Here is a 19,626-nt window from a genome sequence, read left to right as displayed (position 1 = left end):
ACTGGAGGGGAGGTGGGTGGTGGATGGGGTACCTGGGGGATGGGCATTAAGGAGGGCATGTGAAGTGATGAGCACTACGTGTTATATGCAACCGATCAATCACTCCATTCTACCCCTGAATCTCATACTACACTATATGTTAACTAACTTGAATTTGAATACAATCTAAAAAAAAGAATGAAAAAAAATCACACATTCTTGTGTACAGTGAACAAAGAACTCTGCATCCAATTTAAAAAGCAGTAATGGGGCACTCGCTATGTGCACCATCAGTTACCAAGAACTTGCTCACCACCATCTTTAAGGTATTAACACATCACAATTTCTAAGCTTTTTATTAAATCAGGGACTTCCGCTTCCTGAGAAGATACATACATACATACATGGTGCAAGCTGAAGCCTCCATCCCAACAACCAGAAAAGGCTGGTTACGCACAGACGTGCTCCTGGCGATAGTCAGGAAGCTGTCAGATGACCAGAGCTAGGTAAAGGATCCGTGCAGAGGACAGAGAGCCCTTCACTGGGGAGGCTGATGATGGGGCACCATTTTGTCCCCAGGCCACTTGCCGATTCCAGCTCAGGACATCAGCTCCACTGGGATAAGAGGACACCACCACCATACAGTGACACACTGGAAACTCAAGGAGGCCCAGATGCAAGGCTGACGTTCCCACAGGACCTGTGCTTTGGCAAGGTGGGAGGTGAAGGGGACGGGACCGAGCGAAGGTTACCGTGGCCTCACAGTACCTACGGGATGAGCCTCTGCTAGCGAGAACGGGTCTCCCACAAACACAGACCCACCCACCGGGGTGCTGCCAGACGACTGAGCTGCATGGGGCAGAAGACGAAGTATGACGCTCCAAATCCCTGAAAGGACTAGCGTAGTGCTTGTGAGGCCTTCCAGTGCTGAGGACAAAGAGCCTGCTTCTGACTAGTGGGTCTCAATCAAAACACAGAGTGTCCACAGGGGAAAAACAGGGACAAATTACAGGGGCACCGAAGGCCAGCTCGATGCACCAAAGAGAAGAAGGGACTATCGACCAACCAAATAAACCATCTGGCCCTCGATTTTCTTTCATTCACCGTGTTAGGCACACATCCAAAGAGTTACCAGAAACGTACACGGGAAGGAAAATGCAACCAATAATTCAGAATAAAAATAAGCAAAGACTGTGAAGTAAGTAAGATCATCTTGGTAAGAAAAACAGGTAACAAGATGGACAGAAGTGGATGCAACAGATGGAGAACTGAATGAGGAGAGTGTAATGCATATGAAGAAATCACATGGATATTCTAGATTGATAAAATAAACTATCTTTCATCAAACATTCATTGATGGCTTAACAGAAAACTCGGATGGCATAGGAAAGGACAAGATTCGTGGGTTCTGAGACAGAGCACACAGACAATACCAAAACTGGAGAGTAGGCAGAAGAAGCAATGAAAAGAACAGAAGACACACGGTCCACAGCAAAAGGCCCATGATACTTTACTTGAGGTCCCAGGAAAAGAGGGACAGAGACAGAAGCAACGTCCAGAGAGAGAACAGCCAAGGATCCCAAACTGCAGAAAGACACCAACTCCCACATTCAAGAGGCAGAATGAAAACACGTGTGCGCTTACATGTCCATCTGCCACCACCTTCCGACTCAGACCATGACCTCCACACACTCCTAGGGCACGTGAAGAATTTTGAAAGACAGCAGTTAGGTCCAGATGGTTTACAGCTGTCGATTCCTGATCCCTGGCTCAGCTAGTCCTTCCTGTCCCCGAAAGCTGACGAAAGCTCCGGAGGTAGCACCCGATGCCATTTCGCCCTCATCACATCCTACCCCACCGCCGCTTTTCTGTCACTTACCAGAACGAAGGCCTCCTCCTTGCTCCTCCTGTACTGTGCTCCAGAGTGAGTGGTAAAAGGCACTGGAACACCACAGAATCCCCTGTTAACCGCAAAGCCTTTCTAAAGTCAAGGCGTCACTGAGCCTGGGACAGAACATCCAGTCTTTCCTTCTTTGCGTTCATTTCCATAAAAAGAGGAGCATGACAGCAGACCCACGCCACCTGGCCTAAATTCATCTCTCCTAAATTCAGGGACAGTGACGATGGGATGGTGAGAGTGGTGGCGGTTCCTGCTGAGAGATCCTGCCTCCTCAATCCCGAAGGATCATCAGGGAAGGGCGTCAAGCTGACTGGGAGCCACGCACAAAGAGAACAGGAAAGAAAGGCTGCAGACAGCGGAAACTCAACTCACCAAGGCAGAAAGCTCACGGCAAAGACCTATAATGTCTCTAAGCATGGAATTACCTCAGGTTTGGCTTAAAAAAAAAAAAAAGAAAAGAAGAAAAGAATCCTGGGAAATAATTCACACACACTATCTACAAAGTCACAGTGCTGAGTCAGGAGCCAGAGCCCGCCCACTCACACATGCCTCGGTCTGTCTCAGTTACGTATTTTCTGTGACATTTCAAGGAGGAAGAGGTGAAAGATGCTACATGAATTTCCAGTAGACCAATTTTAAGTCAAAGAATCATTTCTCAGAACTGATATATATATATATCAGTATAAATATATATATACATATATATTTAATATTATATAACATAAGATATATCGTTACGTAAACATTTATGCAAACTTAGAGGAACAGTATCAAGTTTTTACACACATCTACCCCCTCATCAGGAAGGTAAGCACCTTCCTGCTTATTCATTCCTAGCATGCCCTTGTTAACATTACATGGACTTCGAAAACAGTGTAATTCATCCTACTGTAATGACATACTATAAACATATATAATATACAAACAACATACCTAATAATCATTCAAACTTCATTTCGAAGCCCCACAGCATATCATTTATGTTTACTATTAATTTCCACCAGACTTTACATCACCCTGGTCATAGTATTCATTCATGGGTACATGAACTGAAATTTTATAAACTCTCTCTCCATCTTGCGAAGAGAGGCATCCCAATGGCATTATATTTCATGTTTAAAAATTACCAATCATACTATTAATTCTGCAGTTTATATCAATTGTGCATCAGTACTATTTATGATAACAATTCTTTCTGACCGATTTTCACACTTAGAATACTGTAGCCAAAGACACTAAAACTTTAGAAACCTTACTTCCATGTGTATATACACGGGTCTCTATATGTACACACATACACACAAATGACAGGATACTTATTAAAACATCTTCCCATTATAAAAACCATAAAATAAAATCTATGGAGGAAATGAAAGAGACAGGAGTTCAAGAAGAAAAGCAAATATAATTGTTCTGACAGTGAAAAGGGAGAGCTCAGTCAGGTAAAGTTCAAAGGGATGATAGTGAGCATCAAACTATCATGGTAGTAACGTCCTATTGGATACATATTCAATACTGAGATATAAAATACTTTTATAAGGTCAACTTTTCCCATACACTAGAAACTCCATCCTGTACTGTTGATACTTGAGATGAAAATGTTTGAGGTCCACTTTAAAAATGGGGAGGGGGTGATAGTTTTGACAAATTATGGAGGGAGATCTTGAGCACTCTGCTGAAGCACAACCAGTGTGATTGCTTGCACAAAGAACACAAGTCTCGCACCACCACCGTCAAGGTCCTGCAGGACACAGTGGCTTGGATGCTCAACCTTTCATAAAGCCCTCGTTCCCTCATGCAAGGGTCACAGCCACAGTGGCCCTGCTCAGTGAAGCCAACACCCCAACATCTTCCCACTTCAGAATCGGCACCTCTCTATTCCCTCCACCTGGAATGCTCTTTGACATAATCCCTCTCATCATTCAAGATTCGACTCTCAATGCCTCACAAAGAATGCTCGGACTTTTAGTTTGGTTATGTGTGTATTACGGTACTCTGCATGGTAATATTTTGTGTCATTTCTTACAACTGCATGGGAGTCTACGACTATCTCAAAGAAAAGTCTTTACAAAACGCTCTGGGGCTGCCTTCTGCAAAAGATCTATCTGCAACCGCTAAGCTCTGCCATGACTCCCCCTACCCCTCGTCACTTCCTTGCCTGTCACCCAACATCATTCCTCCACACTACCCACTGCTTTCTGAAATTACTGATTGGCTCACTCCTCTATTTCCTGAGACCCCACAAGGAAGTCAGCTCCAGAAATACAGAGTCCTTGTCTTGCTCATCACTCTCCCCCAGAACTTAAAATGAGGCTGGGCCTCAGGAAGCTTTCACTAGATGAAAATGCACGAGGCAGAGGTGATACCCAGTGACAGGACAGGAAGACCTGATGTCACTCTGCTGTGATATGTTACGTACTTAACCTCATGTAGTTCACTCCTTATGAGAATTCTGGAAGAAAGAGGAATTCTCCATATTTGTAGTTGAGTGAATGGAGCTTAAGAGGTTAAATAACTTGGCCGACGCTGCATCAGGTCGGCCATTAGGAAGTACTGATGAAGTACTTCATCAGGAAGTAATGGTGTTGTTCAAAGTCAGGTACTAGAGATTAATAAGCCTACACAGAGCTTTCCTCGCCACAAGCCCCTCACAGGGCTTTCCATTTATTGCCTCAATTGATCCTCACGACAGTCTGCATCTGATCACATCAGGGGTTCAGAGCACGAAACCAGGCTCGGAGAGTCAAGGAGGTTTGTTCAAGCAAGTACAGCTGCTGTGGAACACAGGGAACTCGGGGGCTGCGACCCCAGCTCCAGCTCCCCCGGAATCCCACGCGTGCACAGACGAGAGACAGAGATTTAAAGGAATGCACACAAGGTCATGCAGCTGGATGGACAAAAGGCTGAATTAAGAGTAGGCCAACGACCTATTAGTCAAATGAGCTTTCCAGCCTGGCGGATCGTGCCGCTGTCAAACACTTGAAAGTTTACATTTACTACAGACTTTCACGGATAAGATCAAGATTTTATAATGAACATTAGCCATGCTACTGAAAACATAAGTAGACCGAGGTAAGAGACAGCCGACACGGAATACATGTGCTTAAGGCCACCGTACACCACGCATACTCACTGCTCCGGAAGATGACCAAAATCTAACTGCATGCATGTTGGGCTTTGATCTCTACAAGGTATAATCTTACTTAGGAATATTTAGTATTATTTCATAACATTTTCCTATCTACGGACAAACAGATCATTACAAATCAGGATGAAAACTGTTCATGATCCCCAAAGCTCTACATCTCTAGGGGAAGAAAAAAAAGTGCGTCAGAAACAGAAAAATCTTATATACCGTATGTATCCATGTGCTCTCTGATAAATACAAAAGATTTTCTCACCAAAAGAGCACGACACTTCAATGTACTTGCACAAGGCTCACATGTGCCTTAAAATAGTGAACAATCAGAAACTGAAGAACAATAGTAAGTTGCAACAAAAATGACAGATACAGCGTGTATCTGACTTTACTTTGTCTCTACCAATACTGGGGGGAACACTCTTTAATGGGGTGGCCGTTTCCCAGTTAACACTGTTCAAACCCGAACAGCAAAACTTTGGTTGAACAGCCCAAGTCAGGTCTCTACCCTAACGGATCATAAAATGTTAATGATTGGAAGTTTTCTATTTTCCTTCCCTCATCGCAGACATAAAAAGTTGTGAGGAAAAGAAAAGATACTAATGGTATCCAAAACTCGGATAATGCTAGATTTAACAGTATGCTCATGTTGCAGTCTGCAACTAAAACAATTTGCATTGAAAATGGTAAGTAGGTATTTCTCTCTATCACTACAACTATAAACAGGACAGGATAAATCAGACCACTGTGACAGTTCAAGTGGAGAATTTAGGAGCAGAAAGAAGAAAGATTTTCAGCAATATATGACAAGTTCAATTATTTTAGACTTAAATCTGGTAAAAAAAATGTAATTAAATTGAAAACATGCAATCAAATAGCACATATATATATTCCGATAGAGCACAAGATGATGAAAGATAAGATAATTTTCCTTATGGAGATTCCGACCTAAGCCCAAATGAAAAGAAAAAAGAAACCTATCCTCATCATGGTGGGTGACTATGTCCTACAAAAAGATCCTTGCATCATACAAAAATGCAACTCCTATAACATAACAGAACTTTAACATGGGGGAAAACGAGGTCATTTTTTAAAGTAAACTGCTGTTGCAAGGTAACTTTTAATTTGCACACATAAAAAAAAAAAAAAAAAAAAAAATATAAAAAAAAAAATATAAAAAAAAAAAAAAAAAAAATATTTTGCACACATAATGTAAATTGCTACGGTCAGCGCACCTTGGGTCACAGAAACAACGGCAGCTGGATCCAGAGGTGCCCCGGCAGCCCGGGTGTGCAGGCAAAGTGCCGTGAACAGTGAGGATCGATGATCTCCTCAAAGTGTCACGGCCAGATCCTCGGCAGGGTGGCTGGAGGGCGATATTCAGAGAGCAAGCACGTGCTTAGTGTTACACTTTAAATTGATGCTGACATTGTCGATTGCGAAAAGAAAGTTTTTCCTAAGTAACATAGGAAACCATCCAGCTAACCTTCTGGAGGATATCAGATAATCATGGTAGGTGGTTGTGCAAGATCTAACTTCTCAGAAACGTGAGCACATATGAAATACAAACAAGCAGCCGTTGCGGAGATTTACTATAGTGATCAACATTTTAATTACTTTCTGTTCTCTTAGATGTACAGGACTATTGCGATGAATAGTCGCTCCATGTACAAACAAAGCAGTATTTTTAGCCTGGTATTTGCATTTGGTGGCAAAAAAACTCCCACGAGGGTACGAATAACCACGAGTCATGTGCTGATTAATCTGAGACTTCTCGAGTCACATGTTAATTAAAGGAATTAATATGATCTTTGCTGGTAACGCTACACATTTGTCACACGGCATGCAGAGAACGACTTATTGGATGGTCAGGTTTCAAACAAATCTCCAACCCTGCAAATACGGAGAGGATTTTTTCGAATCACTGCTGATGGTGACTCAATAAAAACTGAGGGCCTAAATATGAAAACAAGCTCCTACCAGAAAATCGCTAGACCAGTCTACACATGTGTGATGATTGACGAATAACTCGAGTGTGCAAAGAAGTGTTCTCCACAAAACAGAAAGGAGGACCACGATGGAAGGTGTGCGATGCAGGCCGAGCCGCATCCTCAGCCGGCCCCGGCCCCCCGGCCCCCGGCACCCCAGCCCCCCAGCCCCGAAAGGGGCTTGTGCACACTGCGGCCCCGCTGCTCCGTATTCCTGCCAATGCCCTGCGCTCTGGACATGCAGCCTTACCTCAGCAGCCACGGACTATCTATCAAGTGGGTTAAATTGCTTCATGTTTTCAAGGCGTCTTATAAAGCATTCTCGGGAAAATGTTTCGCTCCGTCATTCCTGACCTTTTAGAAACGGTGCCCCAGTAAGTGTTAATATTGATGAAAACCACATGATCTCGGTCATTTACCGCCGACTGACACATACAGGCCCAAGGTAACACAACACAGCTAGTCTACTACCCTGAAGGGACTGTGCACTTTGAAGACTTTGGGAAATGTTCACTGTGCCTACAGAGTAGTCCCATGCTCATTCTGTCATTTCTGCAGTGAGTAGCACCATATAAGAGGTAGCGAGGGCAGCCCCGGTGGCACAGCATTTTAGCACCGCCTGCAGCCCAGGGTGTGATCCTGGAGATCCTGGATCGAGTCCCAGGTCGGGCTCTCTGCATGGAGCCTGCTTCTCCCTCTGCCTGTGTCTCTGCCTCTGTGTGTGTGTGTGTGTGTGTGTGTGTGTGTGTGTCTCTCTATGAATAAATAAATAAAAATCTTAAAAAAAATAAGAGGTGTCAAGAAGAAGTGAAAGGTACTCCACCTTCTGGTACAGAATGTGTTTTCATGGGAGGCTCAGGGACCAGTAGTGGGTTACTCTCGACCACACTGCTCTCAATACATCAAGCACAAACCCACTAAGAGACTTAGGCGTGCCTCTGCTGTTATGACATTTTGGTCAAAATGGCAAAGTGCATCTTAATTACACTTTCGATAGGTATGTACTTATAGGTGTCATATATTCAACGACCTTTCCGGGTCAGGATATAACTGAGTACACTTAGGAAATATAAAATTAACAAATTAAAGCTCTGACAGATGACAGGACAGAAAATTCTATCCAGAGTTTCACCGATACCATGAAATTATCATTTTGATGGCCCACATTTGTGATGCTCTAAATATATGCACAGTGTAAAGTAGTCAATCTGGATTTCTACAAAAGGACACTGAGCACAGAATGGAAACATAAAGACAGTTCTATGAAATGAATCTCATAAACTATCGACCGAAGAACAGTATATGTTTAAACTACACAGTCTTTGACTACATGATCATTTATCATACTCAAGATAAAAATAGTTTAAAAAATAGTTGATAATTGATGATTAAGACAAAATTCATATAACACTAGCATTATTCTTTCCAAGTATTCCAAGCAGAAATTCTTATAGGACATAACCAAAAGTATGGGCTATTTACTTGCTGTTATTTTAATAAAAGAACAAAGAAAAATAAGACCTCACAAAATGTTGAAATAGCTATCTACAGACATTGTAAATTTTTAGGAAGACACTGAAACATCAATACGATTGCAAACACACACGCATGCGCATATTCTGGTACGATGAACTTGAAAATCAACAAGCTATGTTGGAGTTACAAATAATGGTCCTAATTAGTCTTTTCCCGAAGTAGTAAACAGAAATACTACCTCAGAGTTTTCTGATCAGTGACAAAGTCATTAATAAATGAAATCAAAATGGCTAGCAATCAATAAAAAACTGAATTTGTGAGGGAAACATTTACTGCTACGCTAGGCTTCCATTCCGTATAGGCAACAGATTCATTTTAGTATGTAAAATGCTCAGGGTTGAAGAATGCTTTCGACAAGAAATGATAAAGATGTTCCCCTATCACAGTAACAAAAACATATATTCATGTTGTTTTGTTTTTTTTTTTTTGAACTGCTCATCTTCCTAAAAAAATTAAGTAATGGCTAGGAAAACATAAATTGTAAGAAGCAAGAGGTTCATTTCCCCTAAACAAAACTCCCAGAAAGCAGGCAAGAAAAAAAGACAAAAGACCTCAACAATTGGAAAAGTTGGGGAAGGAGGGGAAAATCTGAAAGCAGGCAAGATGAAAATAATGAAAATACCAGCTGACATAAAACAGGGATAGAATGCAGTCTAATCCCCAGACCTCTGAGCAAGGACGTATGCAAAACCAGCACGGGAACACAAAACTACAACATAAAGACGGGATGTAGCATCGGGACCAAGTATCAAACAAAGGATATCGAATTCAAAACTTGCTCATCAAACTGGATTAATTCTCCCTTTTGACGAAATGCGTTTTGAGTTCAGGTTACGTCACAGGAATATTTTTATGGAATGACTTAAAAAATGTAGAGAAAGACTGATTCCTCTGACTCCCCTTAGTGCAAGAAAATCTGCGAATGCTGCTAAAGTTAATTAAAAGCCACGAGGGATCGATGAAATGACAGATTCAATACAGACTGTGACATTCTGGGCCAAAACTGAAGTGTCATCAAAAAGTAATGGTTTTGGTAGACCCTGGCTAACAAACGAGAAAGGACATCAAACACAAAGACTTTTTTTGTCAAGAATGGTAACACTGGCGAGAGAGAACCTCAAAGTGACATACATACATACATACCGACAACTGAGTATGTATACTCAGCGTAAAGACTCACCAGGGGCAGGTGTCCATGCCTCTGTGGACAAAACAAAACAAAACTAAACAACTTTGGTTAACAGATCAACACTACATATTAAAATCCAGACACTATAAATTCTGGCACGGAGGCTGAAGCACACATTACCCGAGAACACTGTTGCTGTCTCTATCTGGTGAAATACAAAGGAGTGTGAACCTCGTAAATGCAATTTTGGTATCAAAGTCCAACTGACTCTTTGTAATGTGCTCTGGCTTTGCAATTCTCAACATCGCAGGAGATAACCTGATAGAGAAGCGAATACTATCATGACTTCCGTTAGCTGCATGTGAGTTGTTTAAATATCAAAAGGTGAAGTACGACAAATTAGGAATAAAACACAAATTTATGGAAAGGGTGCTTCAAGAATGAAACCTGGATAAAACTCAAAAGCAGGAATCCTCCCAAGTGATCCTTCGCTACAAAATTAATTCACATTAGTGGAAGGCTTTGCTATGCCCAGTGCTGGGAATGTTTTTGTCCTGTCGGAAACACTTCACGCAAAATACCGAATTTCCGTATTTCACCGTTATGTCCCGTTGTTTTGCTCAGAAAGAGCATCAAACCTCTGTGCTAAATTTAAAATGAATTACAATTTTGCGGGAGGTTTAATTGCTAAGTAATTTGTTTGAACAGTTTAAACCACTTACAATTTTTAGTCAACAGAAACATTTGTGGGCAATCATATGGGAAAACTCATAAAACCACAGCTAAATTCCTAGGGATCAAAGTGTTATAGACTGAATTAACTAACAAATGATCATTATGATTGGATGTCAACTGCATTCCTAGATTTTAATTCATTTGCATATGTTAGAAAACCATTAGGCCGAGTAAAGGACTAAAAATTGCTTTTAAAGCAGCAACACTACGTAAATCTAAACAGAAATTCCAAACGTCCTGTCATTCTTCTGGGAGTTCAGAGCAAAAGTCGTTCTTACGTGAAAACGGAATTAAGGTTGAGAGCCCACAAGACTCCCTGACGGTGCTTCCTAAGTTAGAAAATGAGCCCATAGATAGGAGATCATAAAGACGCTTTTCTTCCAACGGAGACGGCTTCCTTACTACTCACCCAGTTCCTGAACTCTGTCATGAGCTAGTGAACCCCTAGAACAAAGCTGAGAACAAAACCTGGGTTCCGGCACGACTCCACAGTTGAACTCAGAAGCAGATTAAAACCAGGCCTTACGGGAGCTTTCCCGCTGTCACCTTCACCCGTGGGTCATCCCTAATCCCACCCCAGACCAGCGACAAGACAGCAAGCTCCCATCCTTGCAGGAGTGCGCCGTGGAAGGGGCACAAGCCAGAGACAGAGGGGTTGTGTCCCTCAGAGGGAAGCTACAGGAAATGGTGTCCTTCTTTTCATTTTGTCGTTCTTAAGGAACTTTCATAAAACAGCTCTGAATCATGCAGTCTCCTTCAAAAATGTTCTCCTCATAAGGAAAACAGAAGAAAAATCAACCACCAAAGGTCACACTTGAAAACGCAGAACTTCAGAACTTGCGGAAGAAACACCTGTAAGACCTCTTTCCTTATACCATTTCATGGAAAGTTTCTCATGAGAAATTTACGTACTGGTTTGTGTTTTATGAATCAGACTTGAATAAAAAGAGAGACTTCTGCCACGAAACTTAAAGGGTAAGAAAATCTTCGTGTGCATGCCACTCCCAGCATCATGAGTCATGTTTTTCCCACGCAGACTGTTCCACAGTCTCACCTTGATCCCCCCTACTGGTCGTTACAGATGCGCTAACGTGGATTACCACGGCAGTGGTGTATCAGTCCTCCTCCGATATCCGCAGAAAACTAAAGAAGACCGAGGAGGGTCCTCAAACTCCCATGCCCGACCTGGTGAAAATGGCATTTAAAGTCCTTAACACCCGAGAGGAAGTGGCTGAACTTCAGAGGCAGGCCAGGCTCCAGCAGAAGGTCCAACTCCAGACCCAAGCCTCGGTGGCAGCCCTGCGGCCGGCGGGCTCCGCGAGCCCGCAGAAAGGGGGAACCGACCGAACCCCGCCTGGGGCCTGCTTCAGATGCGGCACCGAGGGACAATGGGCCCGTCGATGTCCCAATCCCAAGGAGCCAACGCGGCAATGCCCTCAATGTCCAACGATGGGCCCCTGGAAATCCGCCTGCCCGGGGCTCGGGGGATCCTCGGCGCCTCCACACGGAGGAAACCCTGAGCCGGGAAGTCCAGCCTTTCAACTACTCGGACTGGACGATGACTGACGGGGCCCAGACTCGGACACCCCCTAACCCAGGCCAAGCCCAGGGTCCTGCTCCAGGGAGCGGGGAAGCCCATCTCTTTCCTGTTGGACACGGGGGCGACCGACTCCATTGTGCCTTCCTACTCGGGGGCCAGCTTCCCCTCCCCAGTAGCGGGGATGGGAACCGATGGCACCTCCTCTATCCACGGACCGCCCCACTCCTCTCTTGCAGCCTGGATGGGTTCTCCTCCTCACACTCCTTCCTTAGAATCCCTTCCTGCCCAGCTCCTCTTCCTCGAAAATCCTGACATCTATCTATCAGCCTCTCCTAGGCTAAGTCCTGCTACCCTCCTACCTCCCCAGCTACTTCCTTTGTACTTAAGAGTCATTAGGCGCGCGCGCGCGCGCGCGCGCGCGCGCACACACACACACACACACACACACACACACACACAAAGAGTCATCAGGCACCATGACAACCCCCTGGTCAGTTCTCAACATTTTGCAATTCAGATCACCAGTCAGCTTTCTTCCTGGCCTTCAGACCTGCTTCAATACAACAGGTAAGTATAAAAACAACTTTCATCAGTGAAAAATCCCATAGGAGTTCAGTATTGTTGCACTCTAATGGATACATGGAAGCATATGTGTATTTCTAGAAACCAATGAACTTATGACTATAAAAGATACAGCACCTGTAAATTGAAGAGCTTATTCCTCAAAACTATAGCTGATAAAAAAAGTCAGTGCATACATACAAAAAAGCCTTAAATAATAAGGGAGGAAAATAAGTAGAACATGTTAAAAAGATGGCCAAATGAGAGAAGCATCCTGCCTCTCAGGATGGTTTCCTTATCTTTCACTGCATTTTATAAATGTCAGAAAATAATGATGATTTTTTCATTGGAGTTCAGTTTGCCAACATAGAGCATAACACCCAGCGCTCATCCCATCAAGTGCCCCCCTCAATGCTCGTCATCCGGTCACCCCACACCCCCACCCCACCTCCTTTTCTTCCACCCCTTGTTCGTTTTCCAGAGTGAGGGGTCTCTCACGTTCTGTCTCCCTTTCTGATATTTCCCGCTCATTTTTTCTCCTTTCCCCTTTCTTCCTTTTCACTATTTTTATATGCCCCAAATGAATGAGACATTACAATGTTTGTCCTTCTCCGAATGACTTACTTCACTCAGCGTCATACCCTCCAGTTCCAAATGATGACTATTTTAAAGGAGAAAAAAACCACTCTTTTTAAATGAAGAGTATCACACTGGGAGAATCCTTTCAATGACTGGGAAGAAAATACGGTCACACAATACACTCTGCGGACAGCAGACATACACAATGCATGTTGTCAACTTTCTCCATCATTAACCACATGACGAAGCTCTTTTAAAGGTACAAGGGGAGGCTACGGAAGGAGTTGCTTCCACCTGTATTCCTGATTGCACTTTCTTCCTCATGTTTGTCAAGACAGAAAGAAGCATTTTTTTTTCTTTTTCTTTTAAGTCTTTTGTTAAAAAAAAAAAAGGGCAAAGCTACAGGATTTTCAACTTTTGCTGACAGTCATGGAAATCTGGAGACTCATGAGTTCTAAGACTAGGGTTTCTGAACTGAAATTAAGAATTCAAGGATTACAGTTAAAGTCTCAGAGGAAAAGACATGAGGCCGAGTATTTTTCAACGAAAGCCCAAAGAGAAAAACAGAGGCTGACGACAGAGAAGAGCTGTGACATAAACCACAGAGGATGTGGAATTGTGATTTCTGTTAAATCTTGCCATGTATGCATGGATGTACATACAGATACACACACATAGATCTCCGACAGTTCTTGTTCCTTAACGGTTATGCTCAAGGTTTGGTGGGGGGACCATCATTCTCTGTCTTGGCATATTTTGCTTACTTTTTGCTATGAAAGGACATAGAAAATTAAGTATAAAGATGATTTACAGATTTCAGCTGTAAAAGAAAATATCAGTTTTTTAGTCCATAAAATCCAGACACCTACTGGTAAAGCATCCTAGGAGGATCATCACTAGAAAAGTCCAATGGGACACACGGAAAAACTTCACGTTAACTACTTCCAAAGACAAAATTATTTTCACACTTTCTAGAGGTATTCAATATTTAATGTTGACGCCTGATGGAAAGGTCTGAAGTACTACAGACGCTCAGACATTGTAGAAAAGGATGTAGTACTGCCACGTCTACCATCAATTCTATCTAAATAAGTGCTATTTTATGGTGTTAGTTATTACTGTATACAAAACTATTGAAGACCAAGATTCTTTGGACATATTCTTACAGTTTCCCCAAATGTGTAAGATGGAAATAGGACTTTTTTGAGCATTCATTTTTTTCCCCTCCGGATTCCCTAGCACCTGTCAAAAATAAGCTCTAGGGAATCATGAAGTCCATTCGATAATTTCCTACTAAACACCCTAAATTACATATAAGACCGCCACGTTGATATGGATCTACTCAGATTGTCAAGGAATTATTTAACTTAGAGTACGAGCAGCGACATTTCCCAGTGCTTCCAGTCTGGGACCTCATTTCTAAGTGTGTGAGTTGGTTCTCCTGTTTCCATAATGACCAATTTAACAATCAGCTTGGCAGTCAACTACTTTAGAGTTAGTTTCATTAATGTTAGCTCTCATCTCATTAATACACGAATCGACTGACACTGTGGGACTACTTATTTTTCTAATATACTCGTAAAAGGGCTCTGAATTCAAGGTAACAAACCTTCTGGAAGAATTACCTCAGCTCTTTTGTTTAAACTCAATCTTTTCCTTGTAGAACCTCAATGTATATTTTAGAATTTTCTTCCAATACTTTAGGACTCACTTAAACTTCTAGTCCTAATAGGACGATTTCCTTTTCTTGCTGCAGGGACCTAGAAATGCAACAAAGTTATGAGCCAGAAGTTTTTCAGTTTTTCAATGTCAGTAAAAACCAAAAAAAAGGAAACAATTAAGAAATTCCAGGAAGTAAATTGGAATACAAAGTGGTCTTCATTTCACAGGACTCCCTCTATCGTTAATCCTCACGAGAACGAACACAGAAAGGAAGCTACTCCCTTACTGTATAATGAAAATCGTGATTTTTGCAATGCTTTTTCCCAATCAAAAAGCTCTTGAAACTAGTTCTTTCTCTCTCCTCCTTCCTGGTTTTGAGTAAAAGACCCTTCTTAGTAGATGATCTGGTACATAACGAGCACTGCTGGTTGGCTGCACACACACGTACAACAACATGAACCCAACAAGTAGAACCAAACGTCACTCTCCTTTCACGGCGTTTGTCGTTTCTAATGGCTGAGTAATATTCCATTGTAAGCTGTAAGACCACACCTTCTTCTGTTGTTGTTGTTGTTTTCTCAACTTTATAGAGGTGGTGGGGGGAGTCAGGGAAGGAAGAGGTGTGGACTTGAAGGTTTTTGATTTTTTAATGCAAAATAATTTATTTTGTGTTTGATACCAGATGAGACGATAAGGGTGATGGTGCTCATGCCCATACGCCGGCTCCAGGTGAAGTGCTCTAGGCTTCGGGCTCACTCTGCTACCTAAGAAGGTCTTTCTCAGCTTCAGCTCTACACAATGCTGTGACTCAGCGCCTTGCGGGTTTGGGCATTATGTAAACGTACACAGACTTGCTGGAGGGGATGGTGCCCTCCATGCTGGTTTCCACCTGGGGGGACACTTTGCCACCTTCAATCCAGGGGGATTTTGGAATGCGGGAATTGGAGTTGTAGGCCAGTAGCAGCCTCACTTCCACCGGGCATGGTTCTGTCCAGGCAGTATGGGAGAGGTACACCTGAGTGATAAGCCGGTGGCGCCCTGGGTGGGCCAGGATTCCGCAAGTCTGCTGGCTTAGGATGAATCATCTGAGCCTGGCCATCTGGATAGAAGACCTGGACCTTCACAGCACTCTCAGGGTCCTGCACATGTTCCAGGTTCGCATCGACATCCAGGGCCACAACCAATCCAGACGTAAACCGCAAAGGGTTGTCTGACTCGCCTGCTGGCTCAATGATGGTGGCTGAAGTGTGTGGATCTGCTCTGGAAGGGGGAGGTGCAAGGAGGTACTCTGCCTCAGCATGGTCTGTCGAATTTTGACCACTTCCACAGGCTTGGATGTCATGAGTCGGGGCAGAAGTTCAAGAAGTTTGTCCACAAAGCTGTCCTGTAGGTGGGGGCAAATCAGCAATAAAACAACTCTGAAAAAAGTCCACTTCCTGTAAAAAGTTTTCACACATCCCAAATAAGGGGTCAACTCCTCGAGTAGTCCGTGCTGTTACTGTAAGTTGCAAGGCTTTGGCCTGCAGCCTCATGGGATGTATAATCACCACCTGTTTCTTCTCCACACCACTGTACATGAACTCCATTTTGTAGGTCTCTTCCATGATCTGTTTTGCTGCTGTGGAGGCCAAGTCACTCTGCTTCAAATATAAAGGGGCAGCCACATTCCACAGCTTTCCTTGCAAGGCCTTGATGAGAAGAAGCTGACACCGAAGATAGGTAGCCGAGAAGTCAGCAACTCCTGCTAGTTCAGACTGAAGTTCTGCAAGTCTTTGCAGATCGCGGATGGTGAACTCCAGCAGCTTCTGGGTTCCCTGAGGGGCCCGGTGCTCTGAAGACTGTACACCCTTTCAGGGCTCTGCTGCAGGAACTGATGGGACGGGTCCTCATGGGGTGCAACACCTGGAGAAACGACCGATGACACTAGTTTTCTACCTGGTAACCTTAAGTCAGGTACAAGATGAGAAAGAAAGACTGTCTCGGAGGTAGGCATAATGCCTGAAGGTATGATCTGAGAACAGTGCTGGCATTGTTGGACAGGTTGTCGCAGCATTAAAAATAAGAACCAAAACTGCAATGTAAGCTGGGTCATCCATGTCTGGTTCAGCTGGGCCAAAAAATGCATGGGTGCTCAGGAGCTCTGGCACCAAAGGAAGCACCAGGGTTGGATGCCAACTTCCCAGAAACTTCAAGCACTTCCATTAGAGTCCCTAACAGTAGGGTACTTGGTTAAATTTTTCAGCAGCTCCACCAGTGCAAGATGAATCTCTTGTTTAGTCAAAACATTAGTACAACATAAAGTTCGTGAAGAGCCAGCCTCTCGAATATCTCTGGACGAATCCTCTAACACAGCCAGGACACTGCCAAGCTGATCCTCTTGGAGAGTGATATTATTAGAAATTTTTCTCATGCTGTGTATGGACTGCAGACGTACTTCCTCAATTTCATCATTAAACATGTCCACCGGGAAATCAGGGCGGCACTTCTCCACAAAAGAAGGTGAAGATTGGGCCAGCATGCAGAGAGCCTCCACAGCAGCGATGCGGACCTCATACATCTCATCTTCCAATCCAGGAACAAAGGCTCCACAAGCTCCTGACTCCATCAAGTTCACAGCTCCTGTATCTATTTCTTCTTTGGGAGCATCACCTCCCCACTTTCTGCCACTGGAAAACTCTCCTGACCTGTAAAGTTCCTCGGCACGTTCACGTGTAGTGCGTTTTCTCCTGAGATCTGACATGAGCTTCTTGTCGAGCGTCCGCTCCAAGAAGTGAAAACTGACTTGTTCCATCGAGCCCAATAGCTTTGCAGCCTGAACTCGAACCACCCAGGAGCCATCACTGACCACGGGACAAATTGCTCCAAATGCATCATCAACTAAGCGAATTTCTTCATTAGAAAAAGGAATGGGGACAGCGCTTTCAGGATAGAGCTGACTGATAGCCCAGAGAAGTTGGACTGCAGCACTGCGCACTTGTTCACACTCATCAGACAACAATTTACAGGCCTGATTATAAATTGCTTGGTGTAATTTCAGTCCTCTTTCATGAAGCTGCAACATGGCTTTTATAGCCGCTCTTCTGACACGTGGGTCTTGGTCACTGAAGTAATCCCCTATAATCTTCTGGACATCTCTGACAGCTAGCCCTTCTCCATCTTTTGTGACACTTGTCTCCAAAGAGCCAAGATTGCCAAGTAATTGCAGGCACTTATTTCTTACACCAGGAGACGTATCTGTGAGGTGCTTGCAGGCTACATCAACTAATCCCATCTGGATAGCTTGATTCTCTGGGAGTTTGGTGCCAATTGCAAGCAAGGTGTCCAACAGTTGAGCAAGGACTCGATGAGACTTTTCATTCTGCAGGATGTTAATGGCATCATCCATAATGCAGTCTGGTGAAAACCCTTTACATTTCTTTGATAATAAACCCAACAATGATGCAATTTTCAGTCTCACAGATGGATCATTGTCCTTGTAACAATGTTCCAGGAGAATCCTGACTACTCCTTCCACACTTTCTGCTTCAACAGGCTTTCTGGCAAACTGCAGTAGATACTGCAAAGCATCCGCTGGGGAGGGAGCTTTACACCGATCTACGTGGAGTGCTGAGATTTACTTGGTTTTGTCAATCGCAGTTTCTTGGTTGCAATTTCCTCCTGTTGTTGCTGGACCACCTTAGTGAATTCCTCGCACACTCGTTTCTTTAGGTGAGCTGCCATGACTGCCCGCCACACCAGCTTCTTGATCCATCATCTTTCGATGGACACCGAGGCTCCTTCCACAGTTTGCCTATTGTGGACATTGCTGCTAGAAACATTGGGGTGCAGCTGTCCCGGCTATTATGCTGAGTGAAAACAGTCAATTGGAAAAGGACAGACATTATATGGTCTCATTCATTTGGGAAATATAAAAATTAGCGAAAGGGAATAAAGGCAAACCAGAGAAAATGAGTGAAAGTATCAGTGACGGTGACAAAACAGGAGACACCTAACTCTGGGAAACAAACAAGGGGTAGTGGAAGGGGAAGTGGGTGGAGGGGGTGGGGGACTGGGTGATGGGCAATGAGGGGGGCTCTTGGCGGGATGAGCACTGGGTGTTGCGCTATATGTGGGCAAACTGAACTCCAATAAAAAATTAAAAAATCAAAAAAAGAAAACAGGCCCTTTATGTAAAATAAGCAAACATGTAACTGATGTATTCAGTAGGTCCAATAAATGGAAATGTATGACACTGAAAAAAAAAAAAAACAAAACCAGGTAAATCTTCAGGGTTCTAAAGAATGTCATTGTTTTTCAAAAGATATCTGAATGATATAAACAGGAACACCGCAAGTACAGAAGGAAAAGCTGCCGGAGGCACCGATATGAACAATTTCCCTACTACATTAAATGCCGTAGATCATTATGAGAAAGATTTAAATGCATCAGTAAATAAGAATCTTTAAGTCTTGGACACAGTTATTTTTTTAACATAAGCAAATAGGCAATAAGGTATTTCAAATGTGAAAAAGTACCTGTACCCACGGCCACCCTGGAGGAAGAGCACGCCAAGGGGCATGCTATCGGGATCCCCCACATGACGGAACAGCCACCTGCCTCGGGAGCAACCGACTTTGGGCACTGAGCAACATCCTAAATGAAATCAAGAGCCCGCCAGAGCTACTACACTGGGGCGAGCTGAAGCTTATGGGCCTGAGCAGTTCGAGCCGGGCATGGCAGTTGGTGCTGAGTGCTTGGCCCGAGCCGAGATGCCAGCTGCGGAGGCCAAGCCAATGCACGAGGTGGTCACGCCTCTGATTCACTCTCCCGACAAAGAGGACCCACCTGCAATCTTGGCCACCCTTGTGGACATCATGTCCCGGCGCATGCTATCAGGGT

At 43.7% G+C, this 19,626-nt stretch overlaps 1 protein-coding gene and 1 pseudogene across 22 annotated transcripts in view; both read right to left on the bottom strand.

Annotated features, from left to right (window-relative positions):
• The window catches only part of LOC140629504 (aldo-keto reductase family 1 member D1-like), a 343,573-nt gene that overhangs the window by 123,459 nt on the left and 200,488 nt on the right, over nucleotides 1-19,626 (bottom strand). For 2 of the 22 annotated variants that reach the window (XR_012027338.1, XR_012027330.1), the window contains 2 exons: nucleotides 9,852-9,989; nucleotides 9,723-9,743 (listed from right to left, as the gene is read on the bottom strand). The exons of 12 other annotated variants lie outside the window; for them this stretch is intronic. Coding sequence is in view for 2 of the 10 variants with exons in the window: in XM_072819023.1 (XP_072675124.1) it covers nucleotides 9,723-9,743 (21 nt within the window). In the remaining 8 variants the exon portion in view is untranslated. 8 more of the 22 variants (XM_072819023.1, XM_072819022.1, XR_012027343.1 and 5 more) reach the window with 7 other exon arrangements.
• On the bottom strand, nucleotides 14,772-18,645 carry LOC140629502 (integrator complex subunit 4 pseudogene; annotated as a pseudogene).

Source organism: Canis lupus (assembly GCF_048164855.1).
Source record: "Canis lupus baileyi chromosome 15 unlocalized genomic scaffold, mCanLup2.hap1 SUPER_15_unloc_2, whole genome shotgun sequence".
Classification (NCBI taxonomy): Eukaryota; Metazoa; Chordata; class Mammalia; order Carnivora; family Canidae; genus Canis; species Canis lupus.
Note: the sequence above shows the minus strand (reverse complement) of the source record. Positions and strands in the feature narration are given on the sequence as shown.